Source organism: Acipenser ruthenus, chromosome 2 (assembly GCF_902713425.1).
Source record: "Acipenser ruthenus chromosome 2, fAciRut3.2 maternal haplotype, whole genome shotgun sequence".
Classification (NCBI taxonomy): Eukaryota; Metazoa; Chordata; class Actinopteri; order Acipenseriformes; family Acipenseridae; genus Acipenser; species Acipenser ruthenus.
Window position 1 is genome coordinate 18,442,066 of NC_081190.1, and position 22,177 is coordinate 18,464,242.

At 37.9% G+C, this 22,177-nt stretch overlaps 2 protein-coding genes across 2 annotated transcripts; one reads left to right on the forward strand and one right to left on the reverse strand.

Annotated features, from left to right (window-relative positions):
- The first annotated feature begins 609 nt into the window (after nt 1-609).
- Nucleotides 610-12,386, forward strand: LOC131698135 (serine/threonine-protein phosphatase 2A catalytic subunit beta isoform). The gene is made up of 7 exons (XM_058990508.1): nt 610-1,122; nt 4,790-4,999; nt 5,710-5,883; nt 6,420-6,509; nt 6,713-6,874; nt 10,613-10,731; nt 11,690-12,386. The coding sequence occupies exons 1-7, from the start codon at nt 1,021-1,023 to the stop codon at nt 11,760-11,762; spliced, it is 930 nt and encodes a 309-aa protein (XP_058846491.1). The 5' UTR covers nt 610-1,020; the 3' UTR covers nt 11,763-12,386.
- On the reverse strand, nt 11,690-21,945 carry LOC117409016 (UBX domain-containing protein 8). Its single transcript, XM_034014516.3, has 8 exons — nt 21,769-21,945; nt 20,440-20,568; nt 18,488-18,558; nt 17,401-17,523; nt 16,681-16,827; nt 13,996-14,037; nt 13,384-13,458; nt 11,690-13,177 (listed from the first exon to the last, which is right to left on the reverse strand). The coding sequence occupies exons 1-8, from the start codon at nt 21,851-21,853 to the stop codon at nt 13,010-13,012; spliced, it is 840 nt and encodes a 279-aa protein (XP_033870407.3). The 5' UTR covers nt 21,854-21,945; the 3' UTR covers nt 11,690-13,009.
- Nucleotides 21,946-22,177: the final 232 nt, after the last annotated feature.

A 22,177-nucleotide genomic window follows, 5' to 3' on the forward strand; every position in this document is an offset into this window, starting at 1 on the left:
AACCAAATGCAGCAGCATTATAAATCCACACAAAGAGATTTTGACCACATACATAACTGGACTGAAATGTGGTAAATTAATGTAATGTTAACATGTAAACTGCTACATGACGGTCACAAAAATGTAGGTTTCAAACAAGAAATGGGGATACAGAACTAAACCAGGCAGTGTGGGGAGGCAACAGAGAGTGTAGTTATTTACTCAAACATGTAGAGTGCAAATGAAGGTAGGTCATGATGAGACTGTGTATGCACTGGTGAGACAGCACTCACACTACATTGACTAGTTGATGCCATGCCCTAAAATGCTCCAGTAATCAATATACAGTACTGTGATTCATTAATAATGACATTGGTATTTTTATTAAGTTGTTCATCAGTATTTGCAAAACTAACTGGAACACATAGTATATTACATATATTATATATTTAAAAACAAAAAGGTATCCCCTCATTTTAAATCACTTTTCATCACCCCCCACTTGGAAGTACAATACATTACATTCAATGCATGCAATACAATGCATTATAGTCTTCTCAACCTAAGGTGGCGCAAAACAAATGATGGTTTTGTTCAAGGTTGTAAAAAGCACACAGCGTTTCCTCTTCCTTTCTCATTCGGTGTGTTATGGTGGAAATGCCATTGTGATGACGTCGAGGGGATGAGTGCGCAGAGCCGGGCAGCCATTATTATACAGCAGAGCTTCCCTGGGAAGGTCGGAGGGAGAAGGGAGGCACTCGTGCTAGCAAAGAGCTGGTCTTGTTTGGCCACTAACTCATAATACGAGGGCACTAGGCGGTCTACTTTCTGGGAATATAGACCCGCCAGGACCTTTTAAAAATCTCAGCGTCTCTGTCCCGCTTCGGCACCCATTCTGAAAACGGATCCGTCCACACCGCAAACTCCCGCTGCATTGAGAGTACGGTCTTTAATTCAGAAGTATAAGTAAACCTGTACGACGACTGTAGTACAGCTAAATTGTTTCTTTATAAATTGATAGCTAATTTTAATCAACACAAAATGGATGATAAGGTGTTTACGAAGGAATTGGACCAGTGGGTCGAGCAGCTGAATGAATGTAAGCAACTAACTGAAAACCAAGTCAGAACGCTATGTGAAAAGGTAAGTGACATATATTTATTTATATTTACCGACAGTCATTATTTTACATAAATGTGTGCTTATCAAGTATTCTACTAAGATACTTCTAATGGGTATAGTGTAATAGTCGTGATGTGCTCTCTTCAGTAAATCTGTTCCTGTTTGTGAAGTGTACCACTGTAGCCAGTGGGCTGGTGTTTGGGCCACGGCGGGCCTGGTGCTAAATAGTGTGCTCTATTTTCTCTAATGCTCTAGTCAGTGGCTGACGATTTTAAGTTGCCAAATAGTGAGTTGATGGGGGAGTACCACGCATGCGTCCTTTGAACCTGTCTACTTTGATGTGGTCAGGACTGGGAGGGGAGGGCTTCGGCTATCAGAAAAGCCTAGGCTAAGTTATGTTTTAAACCATCATCAAAAACCTAAATACATGCTTCACCAATCCTGGTGGTCAGTTCAGAAGTACACGAATACTCTGTCGTTTTAAAGTTATCCTACATGTCTCTTTTATTTTTCTGCTATTGGATATGGAACAAACCCAAAACTCATTCGGAATTGTAAACGCAGTATTGCCTAATAGTAAATGCATACAAGCATACACATCATCTTTGCTGTCATTTTATAATCTAATGTAGACAATCAAATACATGACTATAAAAATATAATTACAGTATTGCAGCAAGTCACATATAGTATGTTAGCAATTACTCCAGGCTAAAATTGAGATATAAAAATGTTGCTCTTGGGTAAGTAATTCCACAATTTATAATTGTATTTTATTGTGTACTGCCTTTATAGTGCATAAAAAATGTTCTGGTTCTTTGCTTGTTTCTTTATTACATGTAATGTGGGTTTTGATATATAGAATCTGCAAGTACATCTGTACAGATAAAAAATATATACAATGGTTTCCTTGAGCCATTCACTTCCTGTGCTGTAGGTCATAATGTCTAAGTGCAACTGCAACTTGAATTCAGTAGAGATCATATTGAAAATATTTTCATGTAAAAATATGCAGTGTTCATTGTGTAGTGCGTTTTGATTACAGATGTTATGCAGTCTGTATGTGTCCGCTCTTGGCATGTGTGGTTTATTTTTCCTTATCTATTTAAAAAATCTGTACCATAAACTTTCATAACAATAGAGTATGTATCGTCTTGCAAAGTGCATCACTAGAAGGATTGTTTACATTACGAATACTGGAGAAATCACTGTTTCTCCCACTAGGATTGAACGTTTCTCTGGGAAAGCGAAGTATCAAGAGGCCCCTACTGACAATGATCGCATTGTACAAGATGTGACGGAAAGAAAGAGTAGTGAGTGGCTGATTAGTGCAAAGCATAATAAAGACAAACAAGCCTGTAGATACAAGCTTATAAAGCCAATGCAATTTCAGTACTCGACTCCTCCATCTCTAACATTCGATTGGTTAAAGCTCCCTGCCCACCCACAGTACATGAGATTTGCTTGTCCTAGCCTGTAGGTTTAAAAAAAAAAAAAAAAATGTACAGACTTGGAATTTGTAATCAAAATGTTCAGATGGCAGCAATCTGAAATATCTGGCACGTGTTAATCTTCTCTGAATTGGTTGAGGTAAAATGTTCTCCCTCCATGGCTGCCTGGATCTCATGCAGAAGTTTAAGCAATTTGAAGTCAATCTTAACATGTGCATTTACTTCTAAAGTACGGGTTGCATGGTCTAGTTGAGCTGTGCAGTGCGACAAAATATTTATTTTTTATTTAATTACTATTTGCTATTTAACTTGTCAGATATATTTTTGCAAATATCAACAGATGGAACATTATAGTATAAGGTTCCTGGATCTGTACAGAGCGTATTCTAGCTCTTTTCCCAGTATGTAGGTATTAACAGGTTTAGTCTCCACACCATGTCACCTCACCTCACCCCCCTTTCCTACCTCCACCTCTAATTGAAATACTTACATTTCATACTGTGTACTGTGGCCCGATATCAGCCAACTTTAGAAAATGACAAAGTCCGAGGCTGATGTAATGACATGTGGTTTCATGGAAACAGAAACACTAATGTTCAGAGCAACATGCAGTATTCATTGGCTGCTGGGTAACTGCAGTTAACTTATGCTGTTCTACTTTCTCATATTGCAGCTGTATATTTCCGCCAAAAATTGCTATTTACGTAGCCTGAATAACCGATTAACATCCATGAGTGTCAGTTGTCTGTGTTGAAAGATGCTGTATGTGATGCTATTGCAATACAATTAGTGGTTTTAAAAGCAAATGCTTATTTATTATAGTTTCTTTTCTTTTATTAGTTCCTGTAACTCTAAAATAGTGAGACTTTATTTCGCTTTCTATTCCACTGGCGGTTAGTCATTACAGTAATGCTTGAAATACAATGACTTTGGTTTTTATTATTATAATGTTTGGTATAAAGTAATATGAAAAAGCAGCATTGTAATAGATTTGAGTTCATTTAAAGGAACCGAGTGGAGTGAGAGCTGCAGATGTTCCACTGGTTTCTGCTTGTTAACTATAATCAACCCTGAGTGACTTCTAACTTCCAATTTAGCAAAACATGTAGGCTTTAAATGAAACTGTGGGATTTGAGTTCTTTGCATTGATCACCATGGTAAATATGAATAAAATGACAGTACATTTCAGGAAACTTGGCTTTAGTCATTGGATATTTAACTTTGCATTTCTTAAATGTATTGATTGTGAGATTTTACTGCATTGATATTTTTTTAAACTATAAATAATTTATTAGACAGACTTCAGTTACATGCGTTCAGTACTTGCCTTTGTTTAAAACAATCAGTTGTTTACGCTGTCATCCTCAAGTTTCATTACCAAGAAAAAACCTAGCTATGGCATTGTAGCAGTGGCTTTTAACCCTCCCCTGAGGAGCCAAGCCTTGAGTACCGAGTGCTTTTCTGCTGATTCTTCTACATGGTGTTGACACGGTGAGGTCATGCGGCTAACAGTTCAGATTCAGCTTGGTGATGGGGGTTACTCTATGGACTGTGAAGGGAAATGACTTTCATCCTGACATTTCTTTTCCAGTTTGTAGAAAACCTGCTGGTCTCCCCGGAGCATGATAAATGGGTTTGCAATCATAAACTGTACTTATCTTTACAGTTCATCCATAAATTCATACACTCAAAAGTAAATGTATAAGGTAAAACAAATTCAAGTTTTGAATGTTTAATAATTGGTCAGATTTGAAATGGGGTCAGGTTGTTGATAAGCTTTATTGAGACTACATTTTGTAGACTACTTTTTTGTTTTCTGGTCCGTTGAGTTGTATTGACAAGTTTGTGGTTTTGAATGGAGCAAGTGGTAGTCTGCTTCAGTAACGGTTAAATCACGCGATCAGGCTCCTGGGTTTGCATTCCAGTCTGAATTTCAGGGCAGGTTGGGAGGTAAACCAAACAAATAAGCAACGTCGTTTATTTCGTAGTTCGAAGGACATGACATTTTAACTAAAAGGGAACTGGTATAACATTTAACACACGCGGCTGAAAACCTGAATGACTTGTTTTAAGAGCGGTGGTGGGGTGGGGTCGAATTAATGTTTTAGTCAAATAGTTGTTTCTACATTTTTGTCAAATACATGCTAAAAAAATTATTATTATTATTATTATTATTATTATTATTATTATTATTATTGTGACAATAACTTAACAGATTCAGGGCTTGTTGTTTGCAGGCTAAAGAAATCCTGACGAAGGAGTCAAATGTCCAGGAGGTGCGTTGTCCGGTCACTGTCTGCGGAGACGTTCACGGTCAGTTCCATGACCTCATGGAGCTCTTCAGAATTGGAGGCAAATCACCAGACACCAACTACCTTTTTATGGGAGATTACGTCGACAGAGGCTACTACTCCGTTGAAACGGTCACACTTCTTGTATCATTAAAGGTAAGCATCATAAGTGTTTTTCCTCGGTTTTTAAAGCCCCAGAGCAGTGCTGTTGGTACAGTAAGAGAAGGTGCTATCTGTTATATACAAACATGCAGATTCATATCTCATGGCCCAAGCTGAGAACCAAGGTCTGGTATTTGTACAAAGGGCCAGCTATAAATACATAGTTTCAATCATAAACCCATGAGAGTAGGATTTTTGGACCTTGCTCTTAAAACTACTGTACATGTGCAACTGTGTTATTTAGTCAAACCACACGGTATGTATTCAATTTAAGTCCACAAAGTACAGATAGCTGTTCGGTTCAAAATCTTAGACACCAAGAATAACAAATTGTGAAGGCGCTTCGTTTTATAGAACTGAGTTGTGAGATGGGGTTGTGGTAGTGGTCTGCTATTTTTGTTTTTATCAACTAGGGCCCAATAAAATGTTGGCTTGTTTAGTTTACATGAATCTTTCTTCGCAATGAACTGTGTTAATCAAACCAAAATAAAATTAGTTTTTAATTTAAAGACACACTTTTCTGTCTTTCATCATGTTACAAAGTTCTTGAAGTGTTTGTTGCAGCAGATAGCAGTTAATCTATTCTGTGATCACTGTCATGCACTATCAGGTAGGAGTACATCTGGGTTTTATTGGAACTTGGCCTCCTTTTATGGTAGTTAGTAATGCTGTTATGTAACTGTCTTTTGCAATTTAACCGGCAGGTTCGTTATCCAGAACGCATCACAATATTGAGAGGAAACCATGAGAGCAGACAGATCACACAGGTGTATGGGTTTTATGATGAGTGTCTGAGGAAGTATGGAAATGCCAATGTTTGGAAATACTTCACAGATCTCTTTGACTACCTTCCACTGACTGCTTTAGTAGATGGACAGGTAAGATTAAGTTAAAGAGCCAATGCCCACTGTTTAGAGTTAAATAGTTGAGCGAGCTCAAATAGAATTTGTGTGTGTGTGTGTGTGTATATATATATATATATATATATATATATAATGTATGTATGTATGTGTGTATATATATATATATATATATATATATATATATATATATATATATATATATATATATAAATTATTATTATTTTTAAAGCTTTGTTGTATGTGCTTAAATTTAGCTACTTAACACTGTACTGAACTTAAACCAACAGCAAAATAACCCTTGTGTGACGTGACTTTCACATAACCCACTGCTTCCCTAGTTGCATTTATCCACCGTAGAAGAAATCAACCCATTCTAATCATTGCCTTTTTTTGTTTAACCTTGTAAAGGTAAACTGGGGTTGTAGCATGTAATAAATTAGCATTTTAATTAAATAATCTAAAGTCGTAAAATGTGGTAATTCATGTGCTGTCAGTTGCCTGTGGAAAATATATATATATGCATGTTTTTTTTTTTGTGATTCTCCCCTCAGATATTCTGTCTGCATGGTGGCCTTTCTCCCTCAATAGACACACTGGATCACATTCGAGCTCTGGACCGTCTGCAGGAGGTTCCACACGAGGTGAGAGGATCCCGTAGAGGAAAAATATGCATTGGTACAAACATCTGTCTGCTTCAGTGTTTTAAATGAGAATACAGGCGATTGTACGTTACTTGAATAATAACTTGGTATAAAAACACTTTTCAGAGGAAGCATGTTTGTCAAGTTCACTGTGTGTAATACTTGATGAACCCAGCTGGATTTTGTGGTGCTGTGTATTTCAGGGTCCGATGTGCGACTTGTTGTGGTCCGATCCAGATGACCGCGGAGGCTGGGGAATCTCTCCTCGTGGTGCTGGCTACACCTTCGGACAGGACATTTCTGAAACCTTCAACCATGCAAACGGGCTTACCCTTGTCTCCCGTGCTCACCAGCTTGTAATGGAGGTACGATGTGTTTTGTCTTATGTGGGGGGTGGGACAGACAGGGTGGCCCAGTGTGCTTGCTTAATGCATTGGTGTGTTGGTCTTTAGGTAGACATTGAAGTGATCCGTGAGCCTTGGAAATTGGTGAGTCTTTGGGTCACTGGCATACTCCTATAAGGTTGCTATTATGGTGGTTGAGGTGTGTGATTACACACTGAGATCTGGGGAAGACGCAGAGACATCATTCCAGTTTGAATAATGTCAACAGGACAGCTGTCTCCACATCTGTGGTCTGCACTGGTCTCCAGGGAGTTTTCCACAACTCTGACTGAGCTGTTTCTAACAGGAGTACCTCTTAAAATTAGGATCATGCACAAGGAAATAGAGAGAATTATATATTGGGTATTATAAATCATCACGAATAGAGGAATCAATCTCATTAGCTAACAAGTGTTCCAACCTGAGCAAATATGTCACCGTTAGGGCTGGGTATTGGCAGTGTCTTCACGATAGTCAAGCATGAAACATAAAAATCACACAATTGTCATTTGCTTGTGCAAGTGTTTGCAATAACACTGGTAAAGCACTTTTGGTCAAATAAACTTAACAGCCTGTTTTGCTTTTGTTTCCTGTTTATTCTTTAAAATACGTTTCTTTAAAACAAAATTACAAATCAGGACTCCAGACAGAGTTTTTGTCTTAGGAGCCAATGGCTCCAGGCCAAAAATAAAATAAATTGGTTGCCAAATTCAGTTGCTGGGTGCCACTTCAGGAGCAAGTTAGTTGCTACCATATTCAACTGCTTAAAATACAACAACCCATTAAGACACTAAAGTGGTACTAAAACAGTAACTTCATGCCTGTTGTTTGTTGCCACATTCTGCTGAATGGTTAATCTATGCAGCAGCTGACTGCAATGAACTCAGCATGTTTATATTTTAAATATTTTGCAAGCGTTGTGTCTGGAATTGGTGACGGCACCTCTAATTGTGTACAGTGTAACATGGGAAATAGCATGCTGCAGCTCCCATGCTCAGTGTCAGTGTAGTCCTGATCTGACAGCATGCAACACAGACAGCTACCGTTGTTACCATTTTATTTTTCATTTAAAAACAAGTTTAAATTACAGTGAGTTAGTTCTGCTATTTACGATATTATTTGGTCACCGTCACAACTGTTGCATGAAACTGGGGTTACCAATTTCTGCTGGTGTTAACAGTAGAGTATATCTGCGCTACAAGCATTTGTATTCCATGAAAATGTTGTTATTAATATTAGTGTATTTGTTACCGTCCTTCTCACACTTCAGTTTATTAAAACATATGATATGCAGTTTTTGTCCACCTTAGACTGACCTCATAGCACATTCATAAATATTGACACATCCTTTTATAGGGAGAGGCAGCATTTTTGTGTTAACCGCAGCATTGGCGCCTAACCCCCAAAAAAACGGTTTACAATTTTGTTGTTTTTTTTTTTTTTGGCACATTTGCAACTATTTTGGTCCTAGTCTGGAGCCCTGCAAATTCGAGCCTTACACTTTTTACACACAGCGTGACTCTTATAGAACATGAGGCAAGTCCACACTGGATTTTAAACAGGTCAGATTTCACTGCCGCCCTGATTACATTAATAACCTGCCTCCGCTCAGCTTCCATTTCGCTCCGCTGCTGGCACACTTGACAAAAACACCCTGAACACAGTGATTGGTAGGTGAGGCTGCTAGAGCACATGACAATAAATAATATACTGTAATTATCATTGTTGACACAAATTAATGCATGCTCATGTTTATATTGGCAGACAGAATTACTGTATCAATCGTATCGTCAAGAAAAATATCACGGTTCACCATGTGAATCGATGAATCGGCACACCCCTAGTCACCATACCATCAGTTTGGACCTTTTAGAACCACCCTGATTCATTTAACCACAAATTCTCTTTGGTAAGGGGTGGGGTGGGGGGTGAGGGTGCCATTTTTATAAGCTCAGTAACACACTCCAAGGTGTTCAAATGAGGTCCAAAATCCAAAGGCCTAAGCTGTTTATTAACACTCTCTTATGAGTGGATATTGGGCCATATTTGAACACCCTGTTGTGTATTTCTGCTTTGTAGTTCTTCACATAACTAGTGAATATTAAGGGTAAAAAAAAAAATACTGAAGTATCTGAACAGGAGTTCTACAGTACTGTTGGCGCTAAGCCAGTCATGTATACAATGTCTGAGGGAAACGTCAAACAGGACCTGCTGACAGTGCTGCTGTGAAGGTATTTTTTAATGAATACATAATCCAGCTTGTTCAGTGCCCCCACTGGGCTTTCCCAAAGCAGGAGAGTTGGCAATGATTTGATGCACTTCTGAGGCTGTAAAATTGAAGCCTGAATACCAGTGTGTGTTCTTTGACTGGATAGTTTTCTGATATTGGATGTCTGTCTTGTTTTCAGCTGTGTATCTGAGCACTGAAGAGATCACCTGGATAGAAGGCATTTTAGTTTACATGTTTTTCAAAACAAACACTTTTGTCTTCATTTTTATGCTGTTAGTCTTTTTATCTGTCATAGCCTTGGGGATCTCTCTTTTGACACTCTTGGTAGATCAGTTTCACCTGCTCAATACTTGAACGCTGTCTTCTTTTCAGTCACCTCTTCGACTATTCAGCAATCCTTGATTGAACTCAGAACTGGATTCTTGTGAATAGACCAACAACCCAGTGTTAAAACATTTTATCAAAATCAACACTTACTGTATGCTGCTTTTGTGCGGCACAAGAATATGACTGCAAATATTTATACAGGCCTCACAAAACATTTCAGCATTGAGTCATTTGTTTACTGCTGTAATTATTATTCTTATTATTATAATATATATATATATATATATATATATATATATATATATATATATATATATATATATATATATATATATAAATTATATATTTGTGACTCCGTAGTCTTCAAAAAAGTTGGTTTTGTAAGCCATGTGCATGAAAGCTGTACATGTACACTAGTGGCTAATAACTTAATTTGTGAAATCAGTTTCATCTGTCTGTTTCCATGTAGTGTGCATTTTTACAAACTACAGACCCCCTTGGTACCTTATGAGAAGTAACTTCTGAAAGACTCAGTGTGTGTTCCAGTTTTACATATTCCTTTACTCCCACAATCTGGCTGCTGTGTTTTGTGTCTATTACTTTTTGGAGACTGAGACACAGCAAAACGAAATAGTAACAATGGGGCTCACATTTACACTTGTCTCCTCCAGTTTAGTGCCATTACTCCGCTCAAAAGAAGTTTAAACACACCTGTGGTGAACCCTATACCACGCTCTTAACAGATTTTGATTTTAATTCTAAACTACCTTTTTGTTTTGTTGACCTAATTTTAGTTAAGTTGTGTGTAAGATGTTGCAGTATTAATGTTGTGCATTTGAAGTAAAACCGTCCATTGTCTTTGCTAGTGTGTCAGCACAGTGTGCATCTTTCTGAGGAGTTTATAATGCCACCGCCTGGGAGACTTGCCAGTTAGGCTGATGGCATGTCCTAGTTTTGTAATGAATACAAGGCTGTTTAATATAAGAACCAACGAGTTTCATTGAGCTTTTACAAACCAATTGCATCAGATGACAGTTATAAATGTTATGCATTTATGAACTTGTAAATGTGATTTAAAATAAGCATTTATTTTGTTTTTCATAACTATGGCTTGGAATTATCAGAATTCTCAAATAACGTATCTCTTGCTTTTTTTTCTACAGGGTTACAACTGGTGTCATGATCGAAATGTGGTCACCATTTTCAGTGCTCCGAACTACTGTTATCGTTGTGGCAACCAGGCTGCTATAATGGAACTGGATGATACTCTTAAATATTCTTTGTAAGTATCTTTTTTTTGATGCTCAAACACATGTTTACAAATGTGGGTAAATTGGTAGATTAATTAAAAAAAAGATAAATATTCCTGATTTCTCAACGTGGTTGATTAGGTGGGACAGATACAGGGTGATTAGAATGTAAGTTTACCACATCACTTTCTATTCACCCTGTATCTATCATCTGTAATCCTAGATTCATTATTATGTATCTTAGTTTTGCTAGCGAGGCTTGAGACACGTCTGTGATGGAGGGTCAGAATAGAGTTCCAAACTCTGCCTAAATCTGACCTTTTTGCTGCAGTGTTTTTTATATAAGGGCATTATGCTCACTTATGACTGCAGTTTCAGGACAGTTGTACTGGGGATAGTCTATTTTCAAATATAATATAATAAGCCAAGTAAGAATGTAGGTTTTTCAGTCTGTGCAGAAAGATATCCTATGATATTAAATACTACTTTGTGCACAACCGATAACTGTTTAAAACGGTGCACAAGTCAAAAAAACTTTGAAGCTGTTGTAATAATAAAATAGGTATCTCTCTTTTGAAGTAGTGCCACCCTTTGGAATGATTCATGAAGTATTTCAAGTCTAGTAAATAAGCATGAAAGACTAGAATAAAGCGTTTCATAATTCAGCATGTTCTTCACACTGCTGTGTGGTTTTCAGTCTGGTTTAAAGAGGCTACTTATAAAATATCTGTGTAGCTGAAAATCTGTCTCGATGTAAAGGGCTTTTTATTTTCCCTATTATGTTGATACATTTCTGGAAAATATGCTAGCAAGTTCTGTTTAAGGTTTAGCCAGATATTATTAAAGGAGAAAGCATCTGAATGTTCTGTAAGGCTTTTTCAATCGTTTGTTGCTTTAACATGGTTTGAATGTATTCAAGAAATAAAGTAGGTTTTTTGAAACTGCAGTAAAAAAGCTGACTTTTTCTCTCCTCCTCATTTTGTCCTACAGCCTTCAGTTTGACCCAGCACCCCGCCGAGGAGAGCCCCACGTCACCCGCCGCACCCCAGACTATTTCCTATAAAGAGATCCTTCTATCTACCTAACCTTCTTCTGAAACTAACCTGGTGTAGAAAACACAGTGACAAAAAAATAAAATGTATGGGATCTGTTACAACATGAAAGCACCAACTTGGACCAAATGTGCCATAAATGAAATGACAAGCATTTAGCACACATTAGAAATGACCCAGAGTTTCAGTAAGACACCATATCCCATTTAGCATTCAGTTCAACAGTCGATTGCCTGCTGTATACTATTGGTAGTTTGTCATTTTGTTCCTGGACTGTATAATAATAATAACAATAATAAAGTTATTGTGGCAACTTGCTTTATTGCCTTCACTGGACATTTGTAATTTTTTTTGTTGTAGCTATGCCAGGCATGAATTTTAGGTTTTTATTTTATGAGGACAATGCTCAAGCTTATGCCCCTCCACTATTAGTTCTGGAATGTTATGCTGAAATGGAGAGAAAATGTGCCCTGTTGGGAGTGTATGCTTTCATATATAAGGCTCTCCCTCCCCTTTTATTGTCTGAATTTACTGTTCTGTGTTTACTGTACCTTTTTTCTGTATATTTGCCATGAAGTGCTAGCATTTTACTTGGTGTATTTGAACAAATAAAGTAATTTTGATCGTAAATTAGACACAGGCTTATGGGTTCCAGTAAGTTGCTGTAGTAGGTCTGTACAAGTATGGATCTGATGTACAAATATTACGCAGACTAACTGGGTCATTACATTTATATACCAAAGAACCCAGATACTTTGTTTTGCAATTGTGTGGTGAAAACTGCTTTTTTTTTCCCCCCACTCCATTGCTCAGCAACTCATATAAACAACTTAATAAAGAAGCACTTGTAGGTTCAGTGACTTGGCGAGTTTACTGCTGTCAAAGTAATTTACTGAATTCTTCATTAATTATAAATATCTAAACCTTTTACAAAGGTCATGTATTGTGTTTCTGCTTGTATCTTTGGACTAGTACATCCATCAGGAATGGTTACATTTGCCATTAAGTGATGGTAGTTCCTATGGATTTGCTAGCTCTATTTCTTATGAAAGATTTTTGTGATGTGGATTAACACCTAGTTGTGGGGGGAAATTATGTGCCCCAGTAAACTGGTCAAGTGAGTTTGAAACCACTGCACAACAAGAAGAGGCTGATGTATCTTCAATTTATATTTAAAATACTTCACCAGCAAAGAGTTGCAGTGAATTTGTTTATTGCTTCAGAAATATGTAACATCTCCAGGTTCGGGATTTGGTATTTAAGTACAGGGGTCTTTTTCATCCACGTTCAATACAGTATCGCTTGTAATTCCAGTATCTTCTAGACTTGTCTCCTTTCCAATCTCAAGAGGTCTTCTAGGATATGTTGTACAGACAGTGTAAATGGCAGGGTGATATCCTATCTTCAACATCCAGTCCAGCAGTACCTGCAAGAAAAATATACTTTTCAATCATTTACAAAAATAAATTGCTATTTTATCAAAAACATAGTGTTGGAAACGGCAGCTGCATGTAGTAATTGTTTAACTTTGAAACGTTTAGCATATCTGTATTTTAACATTAAGGACCTAAATGCAAACAGACCCAGCTGCTATTTTGTGAAACTTGAAATGTATAGAACAATGGAACATACTTGGGTACTGTGGGACTTAAGAAACCTTCTTTTCAAAATCCTTCCACTTGGACATCTGAGGGCAATTGTAACCACCTGCAATACAATCACACTTTAAAAAGATTGACATAAAAAGCTTCCTGTTTATATATGAACAAAACACACCTATTCCATATGCAATTAAGATGTGCAACAGGGAGGAGCGGGGTGAGGAAGGCAACCACCTGCTTAGACCTTGATAATACACCTACACTGTGTTCATCAAGCCACATGTCATAGTCTATTACTTCAAACAATCTTCCAGAGCAACAAGCATATTACATGTGTGTTTTCAGGATAATGTAATTATTTTTCATTACATAGTAACCCCATAGTCCTCCTTTATATACTCTTACCCCTTTGTGAGGTGGTATCTTTCAGCCTAGTGCCTGCTACATGCTGGCCCAGCATCTCATCTATCCTCCAAACCTGGCACTGGGCAACAAGCTTCCACATAGTTTCGCAATTAGACTTGGTCATAATATGTGATGCTGGCCATTTAAACTATACTTGCAGATAATGACCGATCCATTGCAATACTATATCCCAAATGACAGCACGACAAAATAAAAATAAGTAATTTGTGTCACGTACCCCATCAACACCATTTGATGGCTCCTCAGGTAATACAATGATCTGTTGAAAAACAAGTTATTGAAAAATAAGTGACTTATTACCACTGGCTAAGAATATGTATGTGGCGTTTCCTATACGTAAAAGCCCTGTCTTATAAACAGAAGAACCAAGTTTAATAAGTTGAAATGTTTTGTTATCTAAAACTGGAGGGCTAAGGTTACTTGAACTAAAAGTAACCCAATATGAATGATTCTGTATCACTTATTTACATTTGTAAATGAACACTGCACCCTAATGAATGTAGCTCGCTGCAGTATCATCCTTTCTGACTACAAAACAATGGAACAGATTTGTTTCAGTTGTTTTGACAAAGTAAATAAATACTTGTGTGGAAATTTGGAGGCTTGTAATGGCTTAGAGCAGTGGTTCTCAAACGTTTTTGTTTGGGACCACTAATAATTTTTTTTTATCTCGGCGGTCCACACAATAAACAGTATAGCTGACTGAAAAATAAGCACACAAAAAAAATCTATAAATACTAAGAATAACCGTAGAGACTTGCCTTTCTTTGTTTCAATGCAATGGGCGGGCCTGTTTCTGTGAGCAAAGTTATTTTAAAATTGGAGTTTTAAACAACGGTTCTAGTTTACTTTTCATCAAGACGCATTTACAGAGAGGGGAAAAAAAGGGCTTATCTTTAAATTGATAATTACAGCAGAAATTGATTTATGTAAATTAATAATCTGTGAAGTTACATCTATGACGTACCAACGCAGTCGGAGCTCCGAATCTCCAACTATAATCTTTATTTATAAAACGGAATGTTTGGATGCTGCAAGCTGATTGGCTGTTGAGGATTTTTTACCCTGCAGTTAAATAGTAAACTTATTTTTTCCAAAGAACAGTACAATGAATACATTATCAATACACAACATATTAAACTCGCAATAAATATACACATTGTTGCGAGATGTCTTTTAAAGATGAGTGACATTACTTTCGTCACATTTGATCTTTTCGGAGGCATGATAGCAGACTTGTGGCTAGAATTACAAGAAGCAAAACCAATAGACACAAAGACTTAACAAGTCAACAACCTAATGAAATCGAAGAAAACTAATTCTTGGGCAGCTGGTGTTTTTATTGATTTGATGAAACATAAAGAAATGGTAATCGACTTAAAAACAGTTTGTCTTGAAAATATAAAACGGTCTGTTACGAGAATTCTATGCTTCAGTGCGTAATTCAGGTAGTCGAGAGTAGTCAATTTTGTTATGTTAGCCTCCGTGCTGGTCTCAATCACTCCGTAAACAGTGCTGACATAACCCGCAATGATAGCCTTGTTAGTGACCAAGCATTAAAAATGTCAATCATGTATTTTTGTATTGGCTTCTCCAGGTCAGCGGTAGTAATGCGTGGATAGTGAACTTTGTCTTTGCCTCCTTTTCTGTATCATTTCATTATCAACAAAAATACATTATTGCAATTTTGAAATGCTTGGTCACTAACAAGGCTAACATTGCGAGTTATGTCAGCTCTGTTACGGAGTGTTTGAGACCAACATGGAGGCTTCATTCATTTTAATTAATTACAATAAATGGAAATGTTGAAAACCTCCAGTTTAATGTTTACAACAAATAGAACCATTTTTGAGGGACTATTTTGTTCTCCAAAGCGGAAGGATATATAACAAAATTGTTCGTTTTTTTTTTTTTTTTTTTTTTTTTTAATATTATTTGTATTTTTTGGTTATTTTTAAAAATTGTATCAGTTTTAGAAGCAGGATAAGAGTCCAGGGCTTGTGTGTTGTGTTGTATTAACATAAGTCCCTCAGTCCAACCCAACTACAGCTGTATGTTAATGCAACACAACGCACGCCCTGTCGTGTGTTATCCCTTACTTTACAAGCTGCTGTGTTGAGTGCATGTGAGCGCAATACACAAAAACTTTAGAGTTTAGATATTTTGTTCACTTGGAGATATTCTCCATGTATGCATTTTCTTCCTGCTTCTGTAGCTGAGTTTTTAAAGCCTCAAATTTTGGGTTTGCAATGGGATGTATAAACTATGCTGCCACTTCCTTTCTGTAATTACGTAACCTTTCCACGGATCACCTGAAGCTGGCGGACCACAGATTGAGAACCACTGGTTTAGAGGGTTGCTAAAAAATGGATCAATGTATCCTGTTTTAAATACCTTTATACACAGCTGTAACAATTACTATATTCACACAATTATTGTTTTGAGATTCACATCAGTCAGCGCACGGATCACACAGTGTATGAAAACTTTGGTGTGATCTACAATCTCTGAACTAACCTTCTCTGTTCAATAATAAACTAACGTTGCTGAAGAGGTTGATAATGGCGGGTAAACTGTTAGTGGCGGATATGTGACGGACGGATACACGGCGGATTACTGTATATCCTCTTATTCCTGTCTTGCAAGCAATGCACCCAACAACATCTGCAAGATATCCAGATTTCATAAGTGAAGTGAAGAGTGGTGATTTAAAGTTGCTATTCCTACAATCGCAATGGAAATCTGGAAACGGGTACAGATCCTGCATTATTATTTCAGAAAATGCTAAGCTCTGGAAACTCAGCCTAAAAAAGACAAATACCTTTCCCCTCGAGATCTATTCTACAAGTTATCCAACATCCACTGCAGTTGCAGACGAGTAAACAATGTGCCCGTCACTCACCCTCTTCTGCCTGGGTGGTTCTAGAGGCGGTGGGGGTCGTGTGGCGCTCTCTGGAAGCTTCCTTCTCCTCAGAGCCTCCTGGTTGGGGGATTCAGAAGTGAAGTCTTCCTCACCAAGGACTGCCCCTTCCTCAGAGTCTTGGTCCAGCTGTGCAGATAAACATGCAGGTAAAACTAAAACCACAAGCATCAGGAATTAATATCCACCACAGCAAGCATTATAAGCTTGTGACAATAACTGCATTTTTCACAGTCCTGTAATCTACTATTGCAGTCTACCAATAATTGTGAAAAGCAAAGATCTAACAACATTCAAAAGAGACATGATAGCGAGTGCATACTGAGCAGGTGCCACAGTAGCAAGGAAGGTCGTGATGGTGGACTGCACCACGTCGTTCGTCATCGGAGTGCATTAGAAATGGCAAAACAAAGGGAAAGAGGTCGCCAAGAGAGACGGGCAGAGGAAGACCATCGAGAGGCTTGTCAATGGCTGAATAGATTAACATCACTCAAACCTCCCAGCACCTTGTGGAAGCCATGTTGTGACAAGGCTATGATTATGGCAAATGGTGACCCAACCCCATTAAAGTGGCCAAGCAGTGTACAGTGTGAAGCTCTCAATGACTAAAGAATGTCCTAACCAAGTTTCAACAGTGCATCACAAGGTTTCCCAAATATATGTAAAACTGAAAGAATACAAAAACAAAAAGGAAGCGCTCACCCCAAGTGCATATCCCTCCGACAGTTTCCAGGCCTCCCCTGTCATCCTGTAGAAATGCTCTTCCTTTTTCCTGAATTTAGCCTCTTGCCGAGGTTTCAGTATGTTTTCCTGGTACGTCGATGCCTAACACGTGACAACAGAAAAAACAAATGAGTTCCGCTGCTTGTGGTTTTGTTATTATTATTATTATTTATTTCTTAGCAGACGCCCTTATCCAGGGCGACTTACAATTGTTACAACGTATCACATTATACATTATTTCACATTATACAGATATCACATTATTTTTACATACAATTACCCATTTATACAGTTGGGTTTTTACTGGAGCAAACTAGGTAAAGTACCTTGCTCAAGGGTACAACAGCAGTGTCCCCCACTGGGGATTGAACCCACAACCCTCCGGTCAAGAGTCCAGAGCCCTAACCACTACTCCACACTGCTGCCCTCGCAAATGAATGCAAATGAAGATGCTTTTCTAGGACAAACTTCAACTACAATATCATTTCTAAAGCCAATATGGGCGGATAGAAGCTTGTCTAATAGATACACTTTGCAAAATCATTTAATGGGAGTGTAACAGAAATGACTTTCTTATTTTTTATGTATTTTGATGCTACTAAAGATTTCTTTGTATCCACAGCAGGGACATCTCTAGCAGAGGCAACAGTCTAGTGAGGATGGAGCTGAGGTGATAAAACTCAGTGTACATGCAACCTGAAGTGCAATGCAATCATGTGCAATGCCATATTCCCAGCCTTGTTGTCAGGCCTGCATTAGTCTAACTTCTACAGTGTCACTTGTGATGTTATATATAGAATTGTGGGGATGTAGCTGCAGCTGTGTTGCATTGTGCACTTTGAATCACAAAAGACTAATTGATTATAATACTGTCTGAATCTGCTCTTGTCAATGCCCCCCTGGCTGGAAACTAGAGTCACAATTTGGGAAGTAGGCTGCGACTAGAATGTGAATTATATCAAAAGTGAAAAATGCATCTGAAATTGGTCCTGGTACAAGAACTTGGGCTTTGACAGGATCTGGTATAAAATCATTAATAACATTGTAAAGAATACCCTCTCCTTACCTTCTGGCTGTATTCATCCTGCTGCTCTCTTCTCGCCAGCTTTCGTTTCTGCTCAACTTCATCTTCCGGAGCTGAAATACACAGTTCAAAACAGGACTGTTGTGATTTATTTACTTGAGATTTGAAGCTTGCCAAGATAAACTTTTTTTTTTTTTCTTTCTGTAGCGTGTCAACATCAACACATTGTACAACTCCAGCATGTGTAGTCAAGATACAACAGGAGAGTTCACTCGACTGAACTGCACAGCTATCAAAATGGAAATGTTTTACTGTTAAAAATGTGCTGTCACTTCTATAAGAATTAGACTGAAGAGTGCTTGTTAATATGTAGAAAGGTCATTCATTTAAATGCTTACAAGATTCAGGTGAATTTTTCAGCTATTTATGTCAGTGTTTATTTTTTTCCCAGAAAGAAGAAAAAAAAAACTAACATGGTTCTATTGACACTTTGGACTATAAAAGCTTGTTTAATTCCCCCTTCGTGTTTCAGCAATGGAAAGGAAAAAAGCTGCCTGAACTCCAGTTAACCACTATGTTTTATTTTCATGTAAACCTAAACCAAATCTTGCATTTCCTATTTATTCCCCAGGACACACAAGAAAACAGTTACATTATCTGACAAACCCTTTTGAAACAATTTAGAGACCTTCACTGGGAAATGATGAAGAGTGTGTGAAATTTTCCGTGGTGCTCCGAATCAAGCTATGGGAACGGAATGAAACCTGGATTCACAGAGTCTTTAATCAGCACAGGACTCACAGGTGTGGTCTCTATAGAACAGGCTGCAATAAAATCTCACAGAACGAACCTTTAGGTAATGACCTGTTATTTACAGCTTTGATTAACAGATGTTTGATTTCAGAAAGGGAAAAAAAGAGGGACAAAACACAAATAAAAAATGACATTGTGCTAACACGTAGGGACGGTTGCCACAGTTTCAACACATTGGGGTATACATTTCAATTACTTGTGCGCTGGACCCAAACTGCACATTAGTGTCTCTGGAAATAAATCATGACCATAATGGGTCTGTTACTCAGATAAGAACTGTTATATATGTTTATATATACTTAAATGCTGCTGTCTTTTATATTGATCCACTTTGTATTCATTTAAAAATAAAACCACAGTAATTCTGGCATTTTGGTTTTAATGTTCTATTGAATGCATTAAATCAGAACAAGTTCACCATATTTTTGCAGGAATGAGTTTTATAAAATCAGCCAATTTCACACACACAAGAACATCAGAACTACTACTTCAAGGATGGAGATAAGACTCCTATTGCATAGCAGTTTCACCCATTCCAGGTTTTAATACAAGCTTCATTAGCTACAGTGTATAGGTAACAAGTTTAGCTCACGTGTATCTGATTACACTCATATTAAAACCAGGAATGGCTCAAACCGCTATGCAATGGGAGTCGTACTTCCATCCCTGAGTTACAGATTCATATTTTGATATTTAAATGCACATCTCAAAACTCTTTTGTTAATAATGTTTTTACTCCCTGGTCAACCATATCTGGGGTTTAAACATCAGATTTTGTTTGCATGTATAATAAACTCTTCAGTTGTAATGATATCAGAGGCTTAAAAAAAATCATCATAAAAGCACAGTGAATACCTAATACAAGAGGGGGGGAAATCACATGAAGATCAGACACCGGGAAAGTTACCAGTTCAACATCGCTCCCCTGGCTTTTTTGTTTTCTTCTTATTATTCCTAACCTTAGACCTGTTATGAGTACAGTACACACACACACACACACACACACGAAACCATTGGAAATAGGGCAGGCTTCAGAGTTACACACATTTCACACTTCGGAACAACCTGCAATCCTAATGTGTTTGTAACTGACTGTACCCGTCAGAAACAGTATTACAGTAACGGAGAGCTATTACCTATACCGCTAGAGTGGTTTTAAAAAAAAAAAACAGCATACTGACCTTCAGGAAAACTCCTTGGAGGACGCAGTGCCAGCGAGCTGATCCTCGGTACCACAACGGAGACCAGCCAGCTGACAAGACCCAGGACTAAGAGGGCTCTGCCCACCAGCAGCACCAGCCCTTTCACCCCTAGAAAAACAACAACGCTCACTTCCTGACAGTCACATTATATTCTTATTCCTTTTACCCATTTACAAAAAAAATATCATACTGTATTAGTACAAACCGCACTGCTGCAAATGTAAGTTTTCTAATTGTTGTATTACTTAATTACTGTATGCATGCCCTTGGAAGACAAAATGAAAAGGGGGCAAACCAGCAACCAGAAGTATCTCCAGTAACACAGTGCCCTCAAAAACATGGGCACTGCTTACATTTTGGCAGAGTTGGACCCCAACTGAGCCATCAAGAACAGTTTCTGCTGAACCATTTCCTATTTAAGTACAGGAATACTAATCAAACCCAGTTGTTCTTAGTTTCTGAGATTTCATGACGTCAGAATACTGTAAATTAGTGGGTATGGCTGTTGATCCACCTCTTTACAGACTCAGGGATGGAAATAAGACTTGCGTTGCTTAGGACTTCGGTCCAATTCAGCTAATACTGTAAGCATAATCACTTGATAAGGCAAACAGCAGGATATCTAAAGCTCGGAAACGATTGATTAAGCTCAGGTAAAGCTTGGAATGAGCCTGAAGCGCAATTCAATGGGAGCCTTATTTTACCATTCCTGCAGACTTTTATACTACAAATGATCAGGTTTGTTTTTTTTCTTTTTGCCACGCCATCACTGACTGTATCCTTCGACTACATGGGATTGCAATTAATTAATTAATCAATTAAAATTCTGAAAAAGCAAACATTTTACAAATACATTACTAGCCAATGATGTCTAGTTTACATTCCCAAAATGTACGATGGTTACAAAATGTACATCTCGTGACCAGTTTGATGGTGAATTTCGTTGTTCATTCTTATGCTAATTGTGAATTACATCTAAATCACAACATATACAGCTATAATTATTGATATATAATTTTCCAATAAGATAATTATACAGTACTATTCCTTTTACTAAATGACATAGTTATGAATTTTCCAAACACCGCAAAAAACGGATGTGTCTGGTGTTGTTTTGCTCTGACCGTGTACGATTTGGTTGAAATGATCATTGCAACACAATTAGTATCTACAGCTAATTATAAATGCTGTTACCTATGACAGTGCTATTTACTCGTCATTCTTCCGTGTGTATATCCGAGTACAGCTGAACCCTGCCACGGTTTTCATTTCACTCTAACAAGAGCTAATCAATGCAGTGTTTCTTACCTACATTGGAACTTTTCCAGGAAGCAAAGCAAAAGAATGACAAAGACAAAATACTAAACAGCCAAACTGTCTTGAAAGAAACCATTGTTTACAAATTACTCTCGGACATTTCCAAATGTCCGGTTGCTGCCCGTGTTTACACACTTCCTTCGCATTTCGTTTTGGGAGTTGTAGTTCTGGCGGGCAAACCAAACTCATGATACGCAACACTGCCCTCTGCAGCAAAAGAAACCGCCTTGCACGTGGATTGCGCAGTTGCTGCCCTGGTGGCAGCGTAAAGGAATATCCTCGAGAAAGTGTCCTGGGCGCATCAGATAATTCTAGGGCATTTGCCAAGCACCCCCACCTTTCACTTCCAGAGCTCTGCAACTCTACCAAATCAACCCACTCTGACCATAACCCAAGCCCA

Excerpts from the sequence above, each read along its gene's own strand:
- LOC131698135 (XM_058990508.1), top strand. The coding sequence starts at position 1,021 with ATGGATGATAAGGTGTTTACGAAGGAATTGGACCAGTGGGTCGAGCAG. Across the intron at positions 1,123-4,789 it reads TCAGAACGCTATGTGAAAAG|GCTAAAGAAATCCTGACGAA; the intron begins GTAAGTGACATA and ends TGTTGTTTGCAG. Across the intron at positions 10,732-11,689 it reads GATACTCTTAAATATTCTTT|CCTTCAGTTTGACCCAGCAC; the intron begins GTAAGTATCTTT and ends TTTGTCCTACAG.
- LOC117409016 (XM_034014516.3), bottom strand. The coding sequence starts at position 21,853 with ATGGTTTCTTTCAAGACAGTTTGGCTGTTTAGTATTTTGTCTTTGTCA. Across the intron at positions 18,559-20,439 it reads TCCAAGGAGTTTTCCTGAAG|CTCCGGAAGATGAAGTTGAG; the intron begins GTCAGTATGCTG and ends TGTGTATTTCAG. Across the intron at positions 13,178-13,383 it reads TTAAGTCCCACAGTACCCAA|GTACTGCTGGACTGGATGTT; the intron begins GTATGTTCCATT and ends TTTTTCTTGCAG.